At 39.0% G+C, this 23,138-nt stretch overlaps 1 protein-coding gene across 6 annotated transcripts in view; it reads right to left on the bottom strand.

The window, feature by feature from the left end:
- PDK3 (pyruvate dehydrogenase kinase 3) overlaps nucleotides 1-23,138 on the bottom strand; it is a 75,891-nt gene that overhangs the window by 51,830 nt on the left and 923 nt on the right. For all 6 annotated transcript variants that reach the window (XR_015728246.1, XR_015728247.1, XM_087871337.1 and 3 more), the window contains exons 2-3: nucleotides 5,399-5,540; nucleotides 174-245 (exon numbers count right to left, since the gene is read on the bottom strand). Coding sequence is in view for 4 of the 6 variants with exons in the window: in XM_087871337.1 (XP_087727463.1) it covers nucleotides 174-245; nucleotides 5,399-5,540 (214 nt within the window). In the remaining 2 variants the exon portion in view is untranslated. The remainder of the gene's footprint in view (nucleotides 1-173; nucleotides 246-5,398; nucleotides 5,541-23,138) is intronic.

The following is a 23,138-nucleotide window of genomic DNA, read 5'->3' on the forward strand; positions in this document are numbered from 1 at the left end:
TAGAAATACACCAGTATTGCATAATTTGTTCTAATATAATAATTAAAAATTATTACAATTAAAAAATTAATTCAAAAATATTAATTGAAGTATTGCAAGCTTTCTGAACTACAAGACTAAACTCAGCAAGTCCAACATACTAATTTCATGTTTAAACACCTTTCTTTACTTACTTATCTAAAACATGTGGATCTTCAGGACTTTTATTTTCATACTCTAAAAGCTCAAGAAAGCTCTGCATATACCTGAAACATACAAGAATAACATATTTGTTATTTGCATATTAAATTTGTGGACACCAACCTGGAGGGAAATTGCTAACACTCTAGCAGGCAGACTCAAGATTTAGAAGAATCTTGATGGACTTGAAAACTGGATTCTATCCAACAAGATGCAGTTCAGTAGTGAGAATGGTCCTGCACTTAGGAAAGAAAATTCAGATGCACAGGTATAGAATAGGTGGTACCTGGGTCAACATTAGAGGGATTTAGGTGTCCTAGTGCAGGTGTCCCCAGGCATCCCCAGGCTGTGGCTTATTCACCAGCCATCACATGTTGAGCTGCGCACGCATGTGCCCCGGCCCACCAATTGCGTGGCGCAGTTCCCCTCTCTCTCCTGCCAGGCCGCCAAGCCACAACCACCATTTAAATATTAGTCAACATACTATAAAGCAACAAATCTGAAATGGATTAGAGAATGGGTGAACTTGGAAAATCAAAGACCATTAAAATTAGAAGGACATGATTTGTTGATGGGGTGGCACGCCTTCTTATGGAACACCGGGAACAAAACATATAAATATTTCAGTAATCATATACTAAGAGACTCATTAATCTGTACATGGCGAGAAATTAAAAACAAACATTATATAAAAGTTCCTGGATGGTTATCCACAATGGAGGCGATAATACACCCCAATACACTAGCAATACAAAAAATGATAAGATATAAGGAAATATTGGAACCCCAGGGAATATTAAAAACCCAAGAAGAACTTAGAGAACAAGGAATACTGATAGATTGGTGGCCCTATTTACAGATAAAAATAAGATACAAAAAGGATCAAGAGGAAGGAGGAATTGAACTAAAACCGAATCGATTAGATAAACTTTTAGAAGCCAAGGAAGAAAAATTAATTTCAAAAATTTATAAATAGTTATTGGAATTCGACCTAGCAGAGGAATTAGTAAAAGGAAAAATGATAGCATGGGTAAGAAACATTGGACATAACATACAATTGGAGGACTGGGAAAACGTATGGGAAACTAATTATATCATGACAAAATCAGCAGTTTATAGAGAGAATCAGTATAAAATGTGGTATAGATGGTATCTGGCCCCTTCGAGACTAGCGAAGATGTATCCGAATTTAAAACCAACTTGCTGGAAATGCAAACAGGCACAGGGCACTTTTTTTCATGTCTGGTGGCTTTGCCCAAAAATTAGGAAATACTGGGAAAAAATAAAAACTTGGCTAACAGAAATAACAGCAGAGGAAATAGAGTTGAAACCAGAAATTTTTCTATTAGGTATGATCAAAGAAAACCATAGGAAAGAAACAAAATATTTAATATTACATATAATTATGGCAGCCAGATTGGCACTAGCGCAATATTGGAAAACGGATCAATTGCCAACGGATCAACTAATAATCCAAAAAATTTACAATTGTGCGGAAACAGATAAATTAACATTTGAATTAAAAGACAAGGCAGGCTCAAAATATTACACGGTATGGAATAGATGGTACGATTGGATAATGCAAAAGAAAGGAGAGTAAATGTAAAATTCTGTAAGACAATAAAATTAATAAACATGTACCCTCAATAAGATAAAGGACATGATAAAATGACAAGTCACTTTCTACATTTCTTTTTCTTTCTTTTTCTTTTCTTTCGTTTTCTTTTTCATCTTAGTTGTGAGTAAGTAATGTTGTGTGGATTAATATAAATGTATTTTGTATGTACTCGTTATGACATTTTATCTTTTTTATCTTTAATAAAGTTTGTTTTAAAATAAAATAAAATAAAATAAATATTAGTCAGTATGATGCAGCTGTCAAAAAGCCAATGCAGTGTTAGGCTGCATCAACAGAGGGTTAGCATCAAGATCACAAGAAGTGATAGTAGTGCTATATACTGCACTACTAAAGCCACACTTGGCATACTACATTCGGTTCTGATTGCCACAATACAAAAGATGTTGAAATACTAGAAAGAGTGAAGTGAAGGTGAAGTGAAGTGAAGCGCGGGAGGACCCCTTGGAGGGTAGAGCCGAGGATTTTGTTCAATATCTGTATGACAAAATCACTCAGATTCGGGAAGATCTGGACTCTGACTGGGTAGTTCCAGGGGGGTTGAATGAGGCAGGTCTTGAGAATGTTATCTGGGATGAGTTTGATCCTGTGACCCCTGACGACGTGGACAGGATTCTGGGTGGACTGAACGTGACCACATGTTTATTGGACCCATGCCCCTCCTGGTTAGTGCTGGCTTCCTGGGAGGTGACGCGAGGCTGGCTCCAGGGGATTATAAATGCTTCATTGGGTGAGGGTGATTTCCCCGCCGCCTTGAAAGAGGCGGTGGTGAGGCCTCTCCTCAAGAAGCCTTCCCTGGACCCGGCAGTGTTGGCTAACTATCGTCCAGTCTCCAACCTTCGCTTTGTTGCAAAGGTTGTTGAGAGTGTGGTTGCGCAACAGCTCCCCCAGTACCTGGATGAAACGACGTATCTGGATCCGTTCCAGTCGGGCTTCAGGCCTGGGTACAGCACGGAAATGGCATTGGTCACGTTGGTTGATGATCTCTGGAGGGCTCGGGACAAGGGCTGCTCCTCTGTCCTGGTCCTATTAGACCTCTCAACGGCTTTTTATACCATCGACCATGGTATCATGCTGCACCGGTTGGAAGAGTTAGGGTGGGGAGCACTGTATTACGGTGGTTCTCCTCCTTTCTCTCTGACCGGTTGCAGTCTGTGTTGGCAGGGGGCAGAGGTCGACCCCGAGGCCCCTCATATGTGGGGTGCCACAAGGGTCGGTCCTCTTGCCCCTTTTGTTCAACATTTATGTAAAGCCGCTGGGCGAAATCATCTGTGGTTTCGGGGTGAAGTACCATCAGTACGCTGATGACACCCAGCTGTACATCTCCACCCCGGACCACCCCAACGATGCCCTTGAAGTGATGTCTTGGTGTCTGGAGGCCATGCGGATCTGGATGGGGAGGAACAGGCTCACACTCAACCCATCCAAGACCGAGTGGCTGTGGTTTCCGACATCCCGATATAGTCAGTTGACGCCATCGCTGACTATTGGGGGTGAATCGCTAGCCCCCACGGAGAGGGCTCGCAACTTGGGTGTCCTCCTGGATTCACGGCTGTCTTTAGAAGAGCACTTGACGGCCGTGACCGGGAGGATTTTTCATCAGGTTCGTCTGATTCGCCAGTTGCGTCCCTTTCTGGATCGGGACTCCCTACACACAGTCACTCATGCCCTCGTCACTTCCCGCCTGGACTACTGCAACGCTCTCTACATGGGGCTCCCCTTGAGGAGCACCTGGAGGCTCCAACTGGCGCAGAGTGCGGTCACGCGGGTGGTTATGGGAGCAACATGGCGTTCCTGTGTGACACCTCTCCTGCGCGAGCTGCACTGGCTCCCGGTGGTCTTTCGGGTGCGCTTCAAGGTTCTGATTACCACCTTTAGAGCGCTCCATGGCTTAGGACCTGGTTATTTACGGGACCGCCTACTACCACAAGCAGCCTCCAACCAGCCGGTACGCTCTCATAGAGAGGGGCTCCTCCGGGTGCCGTCAGCTAAACAATGTCGACTGGCGGCCCCCAGGGGGAGGGCCTTCTCTGTGGGGGCACCCACTATCTGGAACGAGCTCCCCCCAGAGATACGGAGGATCCCGGATCTACGCACTTTCCGCCATGCTCTTAAGATTCTTCTATTCCAGCAAGCCGGCCTGGCCTAATTTTCTCCCCCGTTTTAAAATTCTTTTACATCAAAATTTTAATTTGTTTTAAATTATTGGGATTTTTTTAATTGTCTTGGGCTAAATTATTTAATTTGGTTTTAGTTATATTTTTTAACTTTTGTATTTATGTATTTTATTTTGTGCCTGTTCACCACCCTGAGTCCTTCGGGAGTAGGGCGGTATATAAATCTAATAAAAGAAAGAAAAGAAAGAAAGAAGGTGATAAAGAGTCTGAAGGCTAAATTGCATGATGAGCAGTTAAGGAAACTAGGTATGTCTAGCGATGACACGATAGCTGTCTTTCAGTACTTGAGGTGTTGTCACAGGGAGGACAGGACAAGAAGCAATAGGTGGAAGTTCATTACAGATCCAACCTGAAACTAACGAGAAATTTCCTGACAGTGAGAACAATCATTCAATTGAACAGCTTGTCTCCTGGAATTGTAATAGAAGTTTGACTAGAAGACCTCCAAGGCCCCTCCCAGCCCTATGATTTAATAAAATTATTTTGGGAAAAGAATAAAAAATTCAGCTTCCTCCAGAAGTTAGTAAAGCTGTAAATATACATCCTAAGGATGGACAACTTTTTGATGAGAAAAGTAGTCAACATGGAGTAGGAGAAATGGAAGGTTCTGATAGATAGAACAATTTTTCAATGCAAATAAGGCATAACACAAGTATCCAGATTGGGGTGATCATAGCTGTCATCATTTTGCAATATGAGAAACCAATATTTCCAATATCATTTGTATAATATTCTGTAAGAGAGAGAGCTATAATAAGAGTGTTATCAGATGATTTGAATGTTGGTAATGCCCGTAATTATGAACAGGTTGTCAAGCATCCACATCACACTCACATGACATGTGATGTGTGTGTGTGTGTGTGCACATGCTTTGTGATGGTCGGAAGTGCTTTACAGGCCTTAAAGCATCCTTTCCAAGGCTATTAAGCTGGACAATTGTAAAGTTACCAGTCATTAAGCAAGGACTTACATAGGAAAATAATTTTTTAAAGAAAGGTCAACTTAACATAATATAAATTATCTTCAGTGGCAAAGAATAATCTTTGTCTTATACTATAAAATTACATAATTAATACATCCATTCATCCATGTTGATACATATACACAAAATTATTCTAAATGTGTTATAGCGGATATAGCGGATTCTAACTCTTTTTTGAGTTAGAAAATGAGAAAAACAGTAAAAACAAGGAATAGTTTCTACAAATAAAGCCAGGAAAAAAGGGAATTGAGCCCTAGAAAGAAAGAAGTAAAAATGCACATGGGAAGGTCTAGTCAAGGCAAGTACAGAACAGAGCAGAAACACAGCCACTGAATTAATTATAAGCAAATACAGTATGCTATAACTAATTTTTGTTGTGCAACTCATGTTTATTTGATTGCTCTTATTTTAATGAGCACTTACCAACTTTGTACTAGTTTAACAGAAGGCCTATTCAACAAGTTGTCAGGCAACAAATTTACTTCTCTCATTGTATTAGCAAGTCGCACAGGAAGCTCTTTTCTCAGGAACATGTATGATGTTTTCTCACATGCATTATCACGCCCTGAGGAAAAAAAAGAATTTTATTTTTTCATGTTCTTGAAACATTCTTTGATAATACAAATAAGATATTAAAATATGATTTATCAGGACTTTATGATTGTAAGTTTTCTTCTTGCGTTACTAAATATGATTTTAATCTGATTATAAGACGTCTATATCAAGCTTAACATCATTCATGGCTATGGCTGTTTTATTGCAGCTTCTTTTGTTACAATTATGTCATTTTGTAAAGGATGAAGATCTGGAAAATATAATGAACTTCAGCGATTAAAATCTGATATGTAAAATATAAACATACATTGCAATTCCATCTGAATTATCAATTACAACAAAATCATCAGCTATAAGAATTTCTTACCATATGTCACATATCGTAACTATTAAAGGTTAAAGGTTTCACCTCTCCAGTCATGCCCAACTCAAGAAGTGGGGTGCTCAGCTTTGATTCTCAGCCAAAGGAACCTGTGTTGCCCGACAATAGCAATAGTGCTTAGATTTATATATAGCTTCACAATGCTTTACAGCCCTCTCTAAGCTGTGTACAGAGTCAGCATATTGCCCCCAACAATCTGGGTCTTCATTTTACCAACCTCAGAAGAATTGAAGGCAGAGTCGACCTTGAGCTGGTGAGATTCGAACTGCTGACAGAATTAGCCTGTGGTTAGAATGCAGTATTGCAGGCTCTAGGATAAACCAATGGTTCTGGCTTGGAAAAGAGTGTGAGAAAAGAAAATCTGCTTTCTGAAAAAAGTAGTCTTAAAATGCTAAGGACACTTCAGAAAGTTAATTTCCTAAAATATTTCCATTGAAATTAATGATAATTAAGGGTTGTACTATGTGCCTCATCCACATGAAATTTAATGAGCTTTAACCTTATTATGACTTTAAAGTATAATCTTATGTACTCAGCTAAGAAGCTTAATAGAGCTTGTTCCCAGTCAAGTAGATATTGGATTGTAACACTATCTTCAAATTATCAAAAATCCCTTAAAATTTATTCACTGTTCCTATAAGGAAATTTAATCATGCTATACAGTATAAAGTCAGACGTTTAGATTTCAGATTAGAGACTATACCAACTTTCATTCCTCTCACCCACCTCTTTTAATAGCAGACACCACCATAGTAATATTGAAAAAAGCCATGTGAACTCAGACCTAAGTTTTACCTTAAAGAGCTTCTCAGTATTCCATTTTACGGAAAAGAAAGATTGCAAATGCATTAGTCATAGTCACAAAGTACTGATTAACTTATGTTCTTGCAGTCCAGAAAATAATGTTAAAAGCATTGCTATGCATATAATAACTAAGATTTGCAATTTGAAAAATCCTTAAGTCTAGTGCAACTGGTACAATCAAAGTCACACTTTTTGAGGCAGTCCCATTATAATCAGTCCAACAGCACATCGTTCAGCATCTGTTCACAGAAAAATGTACAATGGCAGGATACAACCCAGTTAGTTATTTCTTATGTATACATTTTCCCTTGCTCTTTTAAGTTATGGCTAATAATGGCTTGTTATAACTTAGCAATGTTTTGTTTTAAATATGAACCTAAAATATTAATATATTTTTGTGCTTGTCCATAATTGAGGGTTTTTTCCTTTTAACTAGAAAAGCTTTCAGTTAAAATTAAAATGTGATTTTAAAATACAGATCAGGTTATTCCATGTAATTAGCTCGGAAAATATACAGATCGTGAGTTCTAGAATTCTTCCTAATCACTTACCAACAATGGCTCCACTTCTTTTGCATAATAAAGTCACATGTTGTCTTTATGTGTGCATGTGCATTTCCTCCTCAAATATGAATCAGGGTCAGTACATACCGTATCTTTCGGGCTAGGTGGAGATGGCGATCCCCACCAGCTGGAACAAGCTGAAAATGGGGAGCGCGGAGGCCAAAAATGGGACACACGGAGGCCAAAAATGGGGAGCGCGGAGGTGATGATAGGCAGCAGCTGCGATGGACAGTGATAGTGGCGATGGTGATCCCTGCAGCCTGGAACAGCTGATAGGAGGTATTCCGGCAGGCAGATCCAGTGGTGGGATTCTGCCGGTTCTAGGCAGTTCGGCCGAACCATTTGTTAAATTGCTGGCTCACTCCGCCCCTTGCCCCGCCCCCCGCACTACTATTTATTGCCAATAAATAGTGGTGGGCAAGGGGTGGGCGAGCCAGCAATTTAACAAACAGTTTGGTGTTTTTTTGTAATTTTATTGGCCCGCCGAGCTTCAGCATAGGCTAATTAGCCCATTGATTAGATCGGCCTCCCGACTCTCAGCTGATTTGCTCTCAGCTGTTTTGCGCAGGGCTCTGCTGCTTGCTTGCAAAGAGTGCTGGAGCAGTTTTCCCCTAGCTATGCTGAAAAACGAAACTGAAACTAAAGCAGGCTGTTGGCTTTGCTGTTTGCTGCAACGTTGGAAAATTAGGCAGGCAGATTTCTTTTCTTTTTCCTCACCAAAAAAGGTAGATGCAAACAATGGGAAATTTAGGGAAAAAGAGATTTTGAAACACAAACGAAAAAAAGCTCTATTTAACTAGGGAATTGCAATAATTGAGATACTATTAATTGTATATTGTGTTGAAAGCAGAAATGGTTAAATTGTGGTTTGGAGGAATATATGGGGGAAATTATTTGGTTTATTATTATTGGTAAATATAATTGATTTGTAAGAAATTGGATTGCATGGAAATAATTGGAATATTCGTGTTCATATTGATTGATATACAAAAAAGATAGTTATATAACTAATTGATTTATATTAAAATGTTGAATTTATATTAAACAACTGTAATATTACATAATTAACCAATGTGAGGATGGATATAAAAATAGATGAGAATGGGAAGGGGTATAATATAGAATAGAAGGGAAAAATTGAATTTAAGATTAAGATTAGAGATGAGGATGAAGGGTAATATTGTTTTTTTTAAAAAATAGATGAGGAATAAATATGGCAAAAACGAAATATAGAAATTGTAAATTTAATTGAAATGACTGAACACTGTTTAAATTTGCGAACTGGCCAAATGCTCTGTTCAAAGAAAATAAATTGTATGTTTGTATGTGTGTTTCTAATTATTGCTATTTATTCGTATTTGTTCTCTTTTCTTTAAAGTTTAACAATTCATTCTTTATCTTAATATCTTTATATTTGTTTGGGGTTGCCTTTCTTCCATTTCATCTTTTTTACTGTACAGCAATCTTTCTCTTCAAACCTACCACCTCTCTCTTTTCTTTCCTTCTTACTTTCTTTCCCCCCCCGCTTCTTCTCCTCCCTACTTCCTCTTCCTTTCTCCTTCTCCTCCTGTCTTCCTCCCTCTCTTACCCTCACTCCTACTCTAATTTCCCTTCCCTTCCTTCCTCCCTTCTCTTCCTTCCCTCTCTCTCCTTCCTACTTCCATCTCTCTTCTCCTTCCTTCAACCTTCTCTATTGCTGTATTCATTTTCAATTTTGTATTTTCCACTATGGAATCCCTGGTCTTTCTTTCATTTATCAAGTATATTTCTCAAATTTCCCCTCATCTTTTTATTAGCAGTATATTTCATCTTATTCCATTTTTTCTATTGAACCCAGTGTAATCATCTTTATCTTTTTTTTCAGTTATTTCCTTTTCAATATTATCTCGTTTCTCTTGCCCTCTCATTCATCTTTTCTCTTTCTTTTGTTTTGCAAGCTAACCAATTCTCTGCTTATTTATTTCCCTTAAATGCCTCCCTTACTTTTTGAAACATCTCCCTTAGTGTCTCATATTCATCCTCCCAATTCTCCATATTTTCAATTTTAAAAGGCTAGGATTTTTAAACTTCTTTTCATTTACATATGTGGGGGGGGGATGCTTTTCAAGGAGCCACAAGGGGGGCTGAGAGCAGAGTCATTCTGACAGTGTCTTTTAAAATTGCTTGGAAGACCCATTTTTTCCCTAACAATAATGGTTTGTATACTTTGGAATAAAACATATACCTGGAAAAAGTACTTGCAAAACTTGGACAGAAGGAAAAAAAGGCAGGACTGGACTCATTATCAGTAGCTAGTTAGTTCATTGTTATCAATGACTCCCACTGATTCTAAACTCATTTTAAGACTGGGATTGGTGACTACTGAAATTTAAGTATTCAACATTGGTCTCAGAAATCTTTGATTTGAACTATCAAATCTCTGATTTGAACTATCAAATCTTTGATTTGAACTTTGATTTGAACTATGGCAAGAAAAATCATAAAATGGGGCAAAACTCACTTAACCATAATTTCTAGATATTTTAAGTGTAGAGAATTCAAGTGTTGAGAATGACCCATTATTTCGTCTCTTTTTCCGTACTAGGTACCACTATTTGATTTCTTTTCATTTTATTCAAATAACAACAGAAAACCCAATACAGTTCAGTATGAATTGGCTTTCCAGTCCTTCCTTGATGCACTTTTTCACATTGGTTATCTAGTTTAAATGCCAAAGAAAAATCAGTTATATATTTTTCAGACCTTTGGAGGATCACACTGTCAATTGTTCACACTGCTCAAGCGAAACTAACAGGTGTGAATTAAGTTTTAGCTAAAAAATGGAGCTTTAATTCCAGAAGTCCATTCTTTAAACTTGGACTTCTGGAATTAAAAGGCTCTGATTTAAATGGTACGCCAGACAAAAGATGGAAAAGAGTATCTTGCTTTTAGACATGATAATAACTGTCTAGAAAGTTGAGTTATGAGCTATTTTTACGTCATCAGAAATTTAATTTATTACCTGTTAAAAATGCAAAGACAAGGAGTACAAGGAGCAAATGAAAGAACTTCATGTTGGGGTTGGTTCTGGACCAAATCTTACTTGTGGGACAGAAACCAGCTCTCAGCCCTCCTTGTGACTTCTTGAAAAGCATCCCCCCCCAAACGTTCCACCGCCTTAGGAGGCAGGGGAAGGCTGCAGGTTGATCCCAAAGGGATCATAATGGGGTGGCAGAAAGACAAGGGGTCCTGCAAACCATGTGTTGTCTCCTAGAAGACGCCAACCTCAGTATCCCATACTGGGGTGAAGTTATTAAATATGCAAATTACATTGTCAACCGTACTTGTAGTGTAATAAATCAGACTCCTTTCTTCATGTTGTATGGGTACAAGCCCGATCTCAAAAACCTCCATATTTTTGGTTCATACGCTATGGTGAACTTCTCTTAGCTCAAAGAAGGAAAGGAGGTCCAGCAGCAAAGAGGATGAGATTTATGGGTATTGATGATAATTCAAAATGGAGCAAATTTATTGACTCCAAACATGTAATAGTGATTTCCCAATCCGCTAATTTTGAGGAAGATGCTGACTGGTCCAGGATTCATTCCAATGATCCTGGAGTTTATTTTCCTAGAGATGATGTTGCTGATGTCTCGCAGCCTGATGATCAAAATTCACAGGCAAATGTTCCATCCACTAGTTCTTCTCAACCTGATGTTCCGCCTTCGCAAGCCGCCAATGTTGACGCTAGCGACCATGGTGAAGACGAGGACAAAACGGAAGAAGAATGGACGGCTGTTCCGAGGCGTTCCAAGAGGGCCACAAAGGGGATCCCTCCACAGCGATTTTCATGGCAACTGATAAAAACACCCTTGCCTTTGATTTGTACTGTTACACTTCCTCCTGATAAGTTCACACAAATCAAACATCTTCCTGACTCAGAGCAAGAGAAGTGGTATGAGGCAATGCAGGCTGAAATGGACAGTCTAAAGAAACTTAAGGTGTTTATGCCTGCAAAACCTCCAGCAAACAAAAAGTCATTGGCACTCGATGGGTCTACAGAATCAAGAAGAAGCCAAATGGTAAGTCATTGTACAAGGCCAGACTTGTAGCTCAGGGTTTCACTCAACATTATCCTGAGGACTACACAAATACCTACTCACCGACAGTCCGGACTGAAAGTGTAAAAATTGCTTTAGCCACCGCAACTATTCTTGGTTTAGAAGCTTTCCAGTTCAATGTTGACACGGATTATCTACATGCTGACCTGGATGAGGAGATCTATGTGAGAGGTCCTCCAGGGTTTCGACAGCAAGAAGGGGATACCTGGTTTCTACACAAAAGTCTTTATGGTCTGAAACAGTCTGGTTTAATGTGGTACTTATGTCTTACTGACAAACTAAATTCAATGGGCTTTATTAAGTCCGAAACTGATGAATGCGTGTTTATAAAAAGATCTGATAATATGTATGAGATAGTTCTTGTTTATGTTGATGTTATTATTTATATTGGTCCAAATAAGCAGATGAGTGAGACTTTTGCTAAAGCTTTGCAGAGATATTTCACATTGAAATTTTTAGGTCATGTTAGCACTTATTTAGGTGTTCAGATTGACAAAACACAGAAGGAGTTTAGTCTTTCACAAGAGAATAAAATTGAACAAATTTTGTATTATTGCAACATGAAAGATGCTAATACAGGACACATACCCATGCAAACAGATTTTCACAACTTGACACATGAAACAAGTCCTGAGTTCGAGGATCAAACACTTTATCGTTCAGTTATTGGGTCACTGTTGTATATTAGTAGTTGGACTAGACCCGACATTGCACTTAGTGTTAATCTGTTATCTGTTAATCTCTTGGACATGTGTTAAGAAATTACTGAAATACCTAAAACACACTAAACATGAGAGGTTATTGTTAGAACCGACACATACTGATCATGCAGAATTATGTTGTTATGCAGATTCTGATTGGGCGAGTGATAAGAAAACACGTAAAAGTACTTCAGGTTATATGATGTTCTTAAATGGATATCCTGTTTACTGGCATGTGCGAAAACAGAATTCTGTTTCTTGTTCATCTACTGAGGCTGAATATGCTTGTGTTTCAGATGCATGTAATTCTCTAACGTGGTTTGATGCTTTAGTCACAAATATCTGGACATACCCCAGCCGACCAATCACCGTGATGGAAGACAATGAATCTGTGGTTTATATTTCTGAATCACATTTCACGGGTTCTAGGCCCAGACACATTGACATCCGTTACGAAAATATAAAACAATTAGTAAAACAAGGTTTTGTAAAATTGCAGTATGTGCCTACACATGATCAGATTGCTGACATGCTCAACAAACCACTTCCAGCAGCTCAGCACGAGTATCTGCGTAAGAAGATGTGCCTTATTTGATGGCAGTACCTGATGGCTGCTCAACCGACAAAGAAGGGGTGGTCACTGCATTAAGTGTTTGCCAGCTGAGCTCCCATTCTAAGACTTACGGTAGCCTGGCCAGGGAACTTATCTGTAGCTGAGATAAGGCTGGTCTTGTGAGACATTGGACTACTGCGCATTCTTTCTTTTCTTACTTCCTTTGTCCGTCTGTGTGATAACTGCCGGTAAGATGTAGTTAGCTAGTTTTGTACTTTTATAATAAAATGTTTCTTAGAATATATACTTCGAATTTTCTTTGAGAGTATACACCATGGAAAACAAGATCCATTCACCTCTAATTAATTACAGTTTCCCCAGGGGGGGAACGAAGCTGATTCACGCTTTGACACTATTCTTCTAATTAGGCATGTCAGTCCTCTCATCACAAGGAGTCAAACTTTATAATTACAATGCTCTAGACTATTCTCTTCCATAAAATCTCAAGTTTTTCATATTGCAGGAAGAATTGTGCCAGAATACAGTGTTAAGAACCCCTTACAAATAAATTGATACAATACAAGATGCACACAAACCTATTAATAACTACCACTTTCTCAAGTCCAATTTAAATTGCTAGTTTAACTCTACAAAGTTGTTAATGGCTGATATCTTTTCAGAACTACCTCCCTGAACCAGAATTGATGCCCCCTGATGCAATGCCTCAGGAAAATTTGTTAGTAATTTTCAAGCACTGTAAAATTGGGGAAACAAGAAGGAGATGCTTCTCCATTATGGCCCCCATGCCATAGTGTAGTCTTCCACTGAAAATCAGACTTGCCCTAAAGTACTGACATTCCGGAAGAAGCTAAAATAGTTAGTTCTCTTCCAGAGGACTTTTTAAAATTTAGTTAAGATAGCACTGTTGGAATTGATCACATAGTGTTCTGATACTTAATGTATTGATAAATGAATCTTTGCCTATTGGCATTAATTCTGACAGTGTATTCAGGAACTTGCCCACTCATTAATAAATATATCATGACAGAAATCAAAATAAACTAAACAAAAACTATTGGTATTCTATAGGAAATGCTTTAAGGTTCCAATCAGATGAACAATGAAAAGAAACAAGAATTATTATTGCTGTAACATATTTATCAGTATTCAACCATGGAGGACATTTTGTGTGTTTTTTGTGAATGTTTGATATTTTGTTTTATATACCCTTTTTGTTTTGTTTTTATCTTTCTTTTGTAGTTTTTTCCTTTTTTGATTTGTATTTTAACTTTGAAAATAAAATAAAAACGTTTTATTAAAAAAAGAAACATATCAAACAGGTAAAGTACTTTAGATATTTAGATCTCTGTTTCTAATCTTCTACCTGTTGATCTATTCAAACAAGAATGTTTCTACTAAAAGTCCCCAAAGTATATCTTGCAATTGCTAAATCCGCAGGTCGATTTGTTAATAATTATGTCCCTGCACCTTTAAAAGAATTGAAGTCAACAATCCAGGTTAGATATTAGTGGCACTCAGCTATTTATTTATAAGGAGTTAAAATCTTATTATGAGATCCATATTCAACTCTTAATGCTCTAATACAAGTAGAATTAAGAGTGATTTTCTCTTGAGTCCAATTAAAATTTTGCTGTTTTAAGATTTTGGCTGAAACAAGTGTACTGGAAAACTTCCTTAATCCAACTCACTTTGCAAGATAGGTTCTCTTCTACCTTAAGCAGAATTACTGATTATTTGGCATACTTGTCAACACTAATTGTTTTGGAACTTAATAAAGCCATAACTGAACTAAAGCAGAAGATTTGGGTTTTAGATATCCAATGACAGACAAAGAGCCTGTAATACAGTGGACTAAAGCACTGTTATTAACATCTGCTGCTTGCAATTAGTGCAAGTTCAAATCTCACCAGGCTCAAGGTTAACTCAGCCTTCCATCCTTTCAAAGGTAGGTGAAATGAGGACCCAGATTGTGGGGGCAATAAGCTGACTTTGTATAAATATACAAAAGTATGAAGGCTATTGCTTAACGCATTGTAAGCTGCCCTGAGTCTCCGGAGAAGGGCAGCATATAAATTAAAGCAAAAAAAAAAAAAAAGTTCCTCTTTTATGACATGCTTGCACACATGCGTTCGTTAGACTATCCCTAGTTATTTCTTCAGCATTTTGTATGTTCTTCATAGGAGACCAATTAGCCTAGTATGAATAGGGGCACTACCTACAGCTAGTCCTTGCCTTACAATTACAATAGAGCCTGGAATTTTGGATATAAGTTGTTGCAGTTATTAAGCAGATCACCATGTGACCTGACTTGATTTTGCAACCATTTTACAATGCCTTGCTTAAGTCACCTTGGCTGTTAAGTGAATCATATGGTTGTTAAATGAAGAAAAAAAGCAAAGAAAACCCCACATTGCAAATCATGATCATGTGACCACAGGATGCTGCAACTGGTCATAAATGCAAGCCTGCTGTCAAGCATGTGAAATGCAACCACATGACTGTGGGAGTGATGGTACAGCAGTTGCAACTTCAAGGAGAGATCATAAGTAACTTTTTTGAAGTCTGTTGTGTTTTTGAAGTCATTAAGTTACCAGTTGTTAAGCGAGGAATAACTTATTAGGGCAACAAATGGAAGATTATATACATCTGTCCCATGAAAATAGTAGGGATGCTGCTGTAGGCAGAACTTTGAGAACTTTGAGAACCATTCATAAATCCCCTTGTTCAGTGCTGCTACATTTGAACAGTAACTGAAAAAGTAGTCATAACCTGAGATGCCCTGTAACGTACTGTCAATAAGCAAGATAATAAAAAGCATAAAATTATTACTCATATCAAAAATAGAACTACAACCCAAGTCTGTCATCCATACCAAAGGATGAAAGGAATAGAACATTCTTAATCAACTTACGAAATACGGATCAAATGCAGTGGTGAGTTTCATTTACCTTTGCTACCGGTTCGCTCGCGTGCCACTTCTGCACATGCGCAGAGCATATTTGATGACGTCCGGGCAGGTGGATGGAGCCTCCCGCCAACGCTACTGGTTCTCCTGAACCGGGCGAACTGGTAGCAAACCACCACTGATCAAATGGATATCTCATGAAGATGGTTCTATAAGATCTGGGCTGTTAATGACGAGGCACTCTCCTACTTTCATCATGGGTGATACTCTCAGCAGTCCTCTTAGGATAAATACACAGAACAGGCAAAAACTGTACAGGATATATTAACATGTAAACTCAGAGCTGCCATCTTGTGTGTTGGCCACGAGAACACAGACAGACAGACAGACAAATATCAGGTTTGAAAGGTTTTCTTGCTGTGTTGTAAACTTTCTAATAATAGCTGGGGTTTCAATGAATAATTAGCCACAGAGCACAGAACACAGGTGTCAGACTCGATCATGTCACAGGCTGGATCGTGACCTATCACATTTTTTGCCTTTGCGGAGTTGGGGTGGATGTGACCTGCGCATGACGCATCCGGCCTGTGGGTCGCCAGTTTGACAGGCCTGACTTAGAAAGTAGTAGTCTGTAACTTCTCTTTATAATATGGATCGTACAGCTACTGAGTTGAGTAGAGTTTTATATATTAATACCAATATCTTCAGTTTGTTCTCGAACTGTAATAGCTAATACAGTGATCAAAGCACAAGTGTAAAATAGCTATTTGTTAATAATCAAGGTGATATATTTTGCACCAATTGGAGTTTTCAGGTCATTTTAAAGGACAGGCCTGTCAAGCATTTGCAGTAGCCTAAATGTGAGCTGAAGAGTCACTATCATGAGGGCACTCAAGTCCAAGAATGTTCTCAACTGCCATATATACCAGAAATGGGCAAAGATCATGGCTTCTCCTCCAATTGCTTAGCAGAGGCCATGACTCCAGGATGTTCCCTATGAATGAACTAAAATAATGCTCTTTTAGAAGTATGATCCCATCCAGTATTAACTTCAGGATTTGAATTCAATTAGATTGATTACCTACAAACAGAAACTATTTCTAGGATTTAATTTTAGCTTGTTAGGCTCTATACTGCTATATCAAATTTATTTAAAATTTACACAAAAGCTAGTAGTCACCAACCAGATGATTATGAATTTATCTATATGCTACTGAAACTGTCTGTCTGTAACCTTCAAATTGTCAAAAAGGTGCATCACAGAGCAACAGTTTTTCTAACAAGGCTAACAGAATGTGTCTGAAATCTAGGATCCACCACTGCTGCGGGGCTGAAATTTGGCAAAGTTGTGGCAGTTTCAGTGCTGCTATGATCAGCCATGGTTATGTGATCATTTCTAATGCTTTCTGTCAGCTTTCCCACAAGGAAAGTCAATGGAAGTTGGAAGTCCCAGGCCAGTAGGCAGGTAGAGGTATGATGGTGCAAAAGAGGCCAGGGTGGATAAAAATCAATGATTTTTTTTAAAAAACTCAAAAAAATCTATCTAAAGATAGTTTTCTATTTAAGATACATTAATAATTTAGTTTAATCAGCATGAAATGGACCTTAGTTATGTAGCATGAGGCTGTATATTCTGCAATATTGGGACTGTTGGTGAATCAACAGCGGATCAGAGGAGGAGCCGCTGCCAGAAAAGAGATGTCAGCTGCTCTTTAAAAATTATGATTTAACTCGAGTTGATTTAAATCAAGCCTTTTTACTAGTGATTTAAATCATGATTTAAATTCAAATCCACCCTGAAGGAGGCACAGCGAGGGTAAGAGCTGCATAAGTGGTAGGTAAGTAAATAATTCTGAATGGATCCAATGGATCATGGGTTACCTAGTATTCTCTAACAAATGAAAGAGCTGGGAATTTTGCTAAGTGCCTCATTTGACAACCAAGAACGTTTGTTACCAATTGTGACCATAAAACCAATAGGCAAGAGCAATAAACTGACATACACAATTTGTTCATTATTTATCATTCAGAAGGACTAGTGGCACTTTGGATTCCAAAGCAAAAAGATAATTTTGGTGCACATAAGGGATGCTTATGTATTTGCAACTTTTTGAAACAGCAGCTTCTTTCCCAAGGATAATGAAACTGCCCTCAGCACTGGCAGGCTATTCCACGAAATCATGCTTGGCTTAAAAAGTTGTAGACAGGTATTGCACACATTTTTGACTTTGAACTCTGCACAGCCCTACCACTAAAGGATATTCTTTTAAGATACAATGAGAATTAGGCTTAAATTCTGATCATGTGATATTTGTTCACATATAGTATAGTAAGTCGCTGCAGGCATTTACTAAATATCTATGCCATTTATTATTTTCAACTGCTTCTGTTCCCCCGATTATTTCAGCAGGTCAAGTTTTTACTAATGAAAGCCATTAAACTTTCAGAATTTCCTACTTTTTATATTGTATTAATCACAAATTGGGATGTATTCTACAACTGAAGATTGCTTTTCAATCCAAGCACAAGGAATTCAACATGGGCACAACCTGGTTCATATTATAAAAGAGAAACTGATCTGGAAAACATTTATGAACAATTATGGTTATTATACTAATGTCTCTTTTGTCACACTTGCTTTGCAAATCAGAGAAATTATGAGTATTTTAATATGTTTTATTTCATAAAATTAAACAAGACAAGTTTTTCAGTCCAACAATATGAACTGAATACTTTTCAGAAATTTTGAGTAGTTTTGACTGGTATTTTTTGCAAAGGTTTCATTGTTGATGGTACTACTAAATACGAAAATATTTTACATGGGAAAAAATATGGGTCAGAAATGTAAAATTTACCCAAGCCCAAAACTTGAGAGAAAATTTTTACAAAATGTTTTATAGATGGCATTTGGATCCCAAAAAGTTAGCTTGTATGTATCCAAGCTTACAACCTACGTGTTGGAGATGTAAATGTGATGATGCAACGTATTATCATATAAGGTGGACATGTAAAAAAATTAAGGCATTTTGGATTAAGATATGGTGGATTATACAAAATATTCTTAAAAAGATGATAAAATTTACTCCACAGTTGTTTTTATTGGGTATAATTACAGACTGTACGGTAATAGAGACTAATTTGATTTTGAACTTAATAACTGCAGCCAGACTTTTGGTGGCGCAGTACTGGAAGAAGGAAGACTTACCTACTATTGAAGAATGGACATTAAAAGTAGCTAATTTATTTATTTATTTTATTTTTTATTTGATTTGATTTGTATACCGCCCTTCTCTAGCAGGACTCAGGGCGGTGAACAGCCGAGATAAAACAGAGCATACAAAATTTAAAAAACAGTTTAAGAGATAATTAAATAATTTCGGCCACAATTTAAAACAACCCAATTAAAACCAATTTCAAATTTAAACCAAAACAGATGGGATCAAGCCAGCCTGGCTAAGTGAAACAAATGAGTTTTCAGGGCCCGACAAAAAGTCCCGAGGTCTGGTATCATGCGTATCTCTAGGGGGAAGTCGTTCCAGAGGGCGGGTGCCGCCACAGAGAAGGCTCTCCCCCTGGGGGTCGCCAGCCAACATTGTCTGGCGGACGGCACTCTGAGGAGGCCCTCTCTGTGCGAGTGTACTGGCCGGTGGGAGGCTATTTGCGGCAGAAGGCGGTCTCGTAGATACCCCGGCCCTAACCCATGGAGCGCTTTAAAGGTGGTCACCAACATCTTGAAGCGCACCTGGAAGACCACCGGGAGCCAGTGCAGCTTGCGCAGGAGAGGTGTCACATGGGAGCGCCCCGTCACTCCCATAATCCCCCACGTGGCCGCATTCTGGACCAGCTGGAGCCTCCGGGTGCACCCCAAGGGGAGCCCCATGCAGAGAGCATTGCAGTAGGCCAGGCGGGAAGTGACGAGTGCCTGAGTGACCGTGCGTAGGGAGTCCCGATCCAGAAAGGGACGCAACTGGCGTATCAGGCGGCCGTGGCCACGGCCGTCATATGCTCTTCTAAAGACAGCTGTGCATCCAGGAGGACGCCTAAGTTGCGAGCCCTCTCTATGGGGGCCAGTGATTCGCCCCCAATAACCAGCGATGGCACCAGCTGGCTATATCGGGACGCCGGGAGCCACAGCCACTCGGTCTTGGAAGGGTTGAGTTGGAGCCTGTTTCTCCCCATCCAGGCCCGCACGGCCTCCAGGCACCGGGACATCACTTCAAGGGCATCGTTGGGGTGGCCTGGGGTGGAGATGTACAGCTGGGTGTCATCAGCGTACTGATGGAACTCCACCCCAAGGCCACGGATGATCTCACCCAGCGGCTTTACATAAATGTTGAACAGAAGGGGCGAGAGGACCGACCCTTGCGGTACCCCACAAGGCGCCTCGGGGTCGACCACTGCCCCCGTCAACACAGATTGCAACCAGTCAGAGAGGTAGGAGGAGAACTACCGCAAAATGGTGCCCCCCACCCCCAACCCCTCCAATCGGCGCAACATGATACCATGGTCGATGCTATCAAAAGCCGCTGAGAGATCTAATAGGACCAGGATAGAGGAGCAACCCCTATCCCGAGCCCTCCAGAGATCATCCACCAACGCGACCAATGCCGTTTCCGTGCTGTGCCCAGGCCTGAAGCCGGACTGGAGCGGATCTAGATAGACAGCTTCATCCAGGTACTGTGGCAGCTGCCGCGCTACCACACTCTCAACAACCTTCGCAATAAAACAAAGGTTGGAGACTGGACGATAGTGAGCCAAAACAGCCGGATCCAGAGAGGGCTTCTTGAGGAGGGGCCTCACCACCGCTTCTTTCAAGGCAGCCAGCATGACACCATCACTCAGAGAAGCGTTAATAATCCTCTGGAGCCAGCCTCGTGTAACCTCCCAGGAAGTCATCACCAACCAGAAGGGACACGGGTCCAATAAACATGTGGTCGCGTTCAGCCATCCCAGAATCCTGTCCACATCCTCGGAGATGGCTAAAATCTCTGCATATTTGAAGGACTGTTCAAATGAAAGATACATATTGGAATGGAGAAGATGGATTGATTATATTCAAAACAAATATGGGACTAAAAAGTTGCAAATAGCTTATGAATGAAATATTTAGGTGAATTCTTATATTCTTATATTTTGGTATATATGGGGGAGTTAAAGTGTAAGGGGGAGTGAAGAGCTTATAGTTAGTTTGTTTATGCTTGATTATGTTTGTTAAATGCTATACCCTGTATTTTGCTCTGGGAAGTCGGGGGGGGGGTGGGAGAAGGGAAAGGGTGGGGGGAGGAAGGCGGAGGGGAAATTTGTTTGTAAAAATATTTTAAAACTTTTCAAAAAAAAACAAAAAACAAAAAAAATAAATAGAAAAATAAATAAATACAAAAATATTTTTAAAATAAATGTACAAAAAATAATAGATTATTTTAGCCAATTCAGTACCTTTTCATCCTTTACAACAAAAAAAACCCCTTCACATTCAGGGGAATCTGACTGGTTAATATTTAATCTAAACTTTACATTTGGATTAAATCAGTGCTATAAACACTTGGAGTTTGAAACCTTTCCAAATAGCTCTACTTTTACTTATATGCACTCAATTTAGATAATGTTTTAGTTTCTGATTTCCAAGAATTCTGAATATAGAAATGAATATTAATGTATTATATAACTATTTTGTTATTTCTATCAAAAAGTATTGTAACCTCTTAAAAAATTAATTTCTTATTGCTCAACATTTTGCATAAAATGTATTTATGTGCTGCCTTTATTATTTTTATAAATAACCTAAGACAGTGAACATACCTAATGCGCCTTCTTCCTATTTCCCCCACAACAACCTTGTGAGGTGATTTGGGCTGGGAGAAAGTGATTGGCCTAAGGTCACCCAGCTGGTTTTCATGCATAATGCAGGAATTATACATACAGTATTCTGGTTTGTAACCTAGTACTTTAACCACTAGACCTGTGATGGCGAACCTATGGCACGAGTGCCACAGGTGGCATGTGGAGCCATATCGGTGGGCATGCGAGCGTTGCCCTAGCTCAGCTCCAGTGCGCATGCCAGAAAGCCAGAGGCTTTCTAGGAGCCTGGAGAGGGTGACAACGGTCTTCCCCACCTCCCCAGAGGCTCTCTGGAGGCTGGAAACGGCCCGTTTGCCGACTTCCAGTGGAACCGGAAGGCCCGTTTTTCACTCTCCCCAGGCTCCAGAGCCTTTCTAGGAGCCTGGGGAGGACGAAAACAGCCTTCTCCACCACTACCCCCGAGGCCCTTCGGAGGCCGGAAACAGCTCGTTTCCCGACTTCAGGTCCCAAAAAAGGTTAGCTATCACTGCACTAGACTAAACTGATGCTGACAAGAACTATGGAACAAAATATTTAGGCCAAGGGTTTTCAATGTTTTTGTGCAAAGGATGTTTGAGAAGCTGGTGAGCCCCTTCTGAGAAAGATGTATTTAAATGCATAAAATAAAATAATGAAAATAAAGTTGTAAATATTTTTCTCATCTAAATTCTCATCTAAGTCTACTGATCAGTCCATTTTATAGTGATTCTGGGACATGAACATTCTTAAATCGACATATGGGAATTATGAATATACACATAAAATAGGATTCTTTATAAATTATTAACACAGCGACTATGTAAATTATTGAGAAACAGATAAATTTATAAAATCACATCACTTGAGTATTTTAAGGCAAAACAAATTCTTTCCATTTTTGCTCTGTTTAAAACATCTGAATGGTAATCAATACAAGTAATTCTTGAAGTGTACTTCACAGATATAAATCAATCTAATGTTCTGTTTTAAATATCCAGTGCAAATAACTATTCTTAATCATCTCAGTCATACCTCAATAAGGGTATTTCAAATCTAAGGCTGCAAAGATGAATGGAAATGTGCAAAACTCCTATCAGCTCTTCAGCTTTAAAGCTGGTAAAAAGTCTGAGGACCTTTTTGCAGTGTGAAAGAAATGCAGTAAGAAGAACCCAGAACGGCCAAGGAACTGGTTTTTGAAAAAAACATACAACATTGCAGAAAGCAAATTCATTTCTGCACATTATATCAAAATACTAAAAACAATGTAATATTCATGTAAGTAAAATAGGTTCAAATTAGTTGAAATCAGGCTGCTCACTATGTTCTCACTTTGAAACTACAAATAAAGGATTCAAATAATCCTTCAAATAAGAATTGTCCTGAAAGCCAATCCATTTTTCCCCCTGAATTCTGTTCTGGTTGTACTCCCAATTTTCTTTGATTTACAAATTTCCCCAAATGAACTGCTATACTGCAACCAAACTACTGTAGAGTCAGAACACAAATATATCATTGCATACACTGAATCGCCAAACTCGTATATAAGATTCATGATTGAAGACTCTTACATAACTAGAACTATTGAAAATACAAGTAGCACTAACTGTAATCCAGGCTTTGCAGGCCTGAGTAAAAGTATGATTGATTGCCTACTTTGGAAAGTATAGTACTGAACTTGAAAAAGCTGTTGCATACTGGAAGGAAAAAAGATTTAGGAAACTGAAATTTAATAACGAACAGGCCCATGAAATAGTTTGAAGAT

The sequence above is a fragment of the Pantherophis guttatus genome, chromosome 5 (genome assembly GCF_059756535.1).
Source record: "Pantherophis guttatus breed Tessera chromosome 5, ASM5975653v1, whole genome shotgun sequence".
Lineage (NCBI taxonomy): Eukaryota > Metazoa > Chordata > Lepidosauria > Squamata > Colubridae > Pantherophis > Pantherophis guttatus.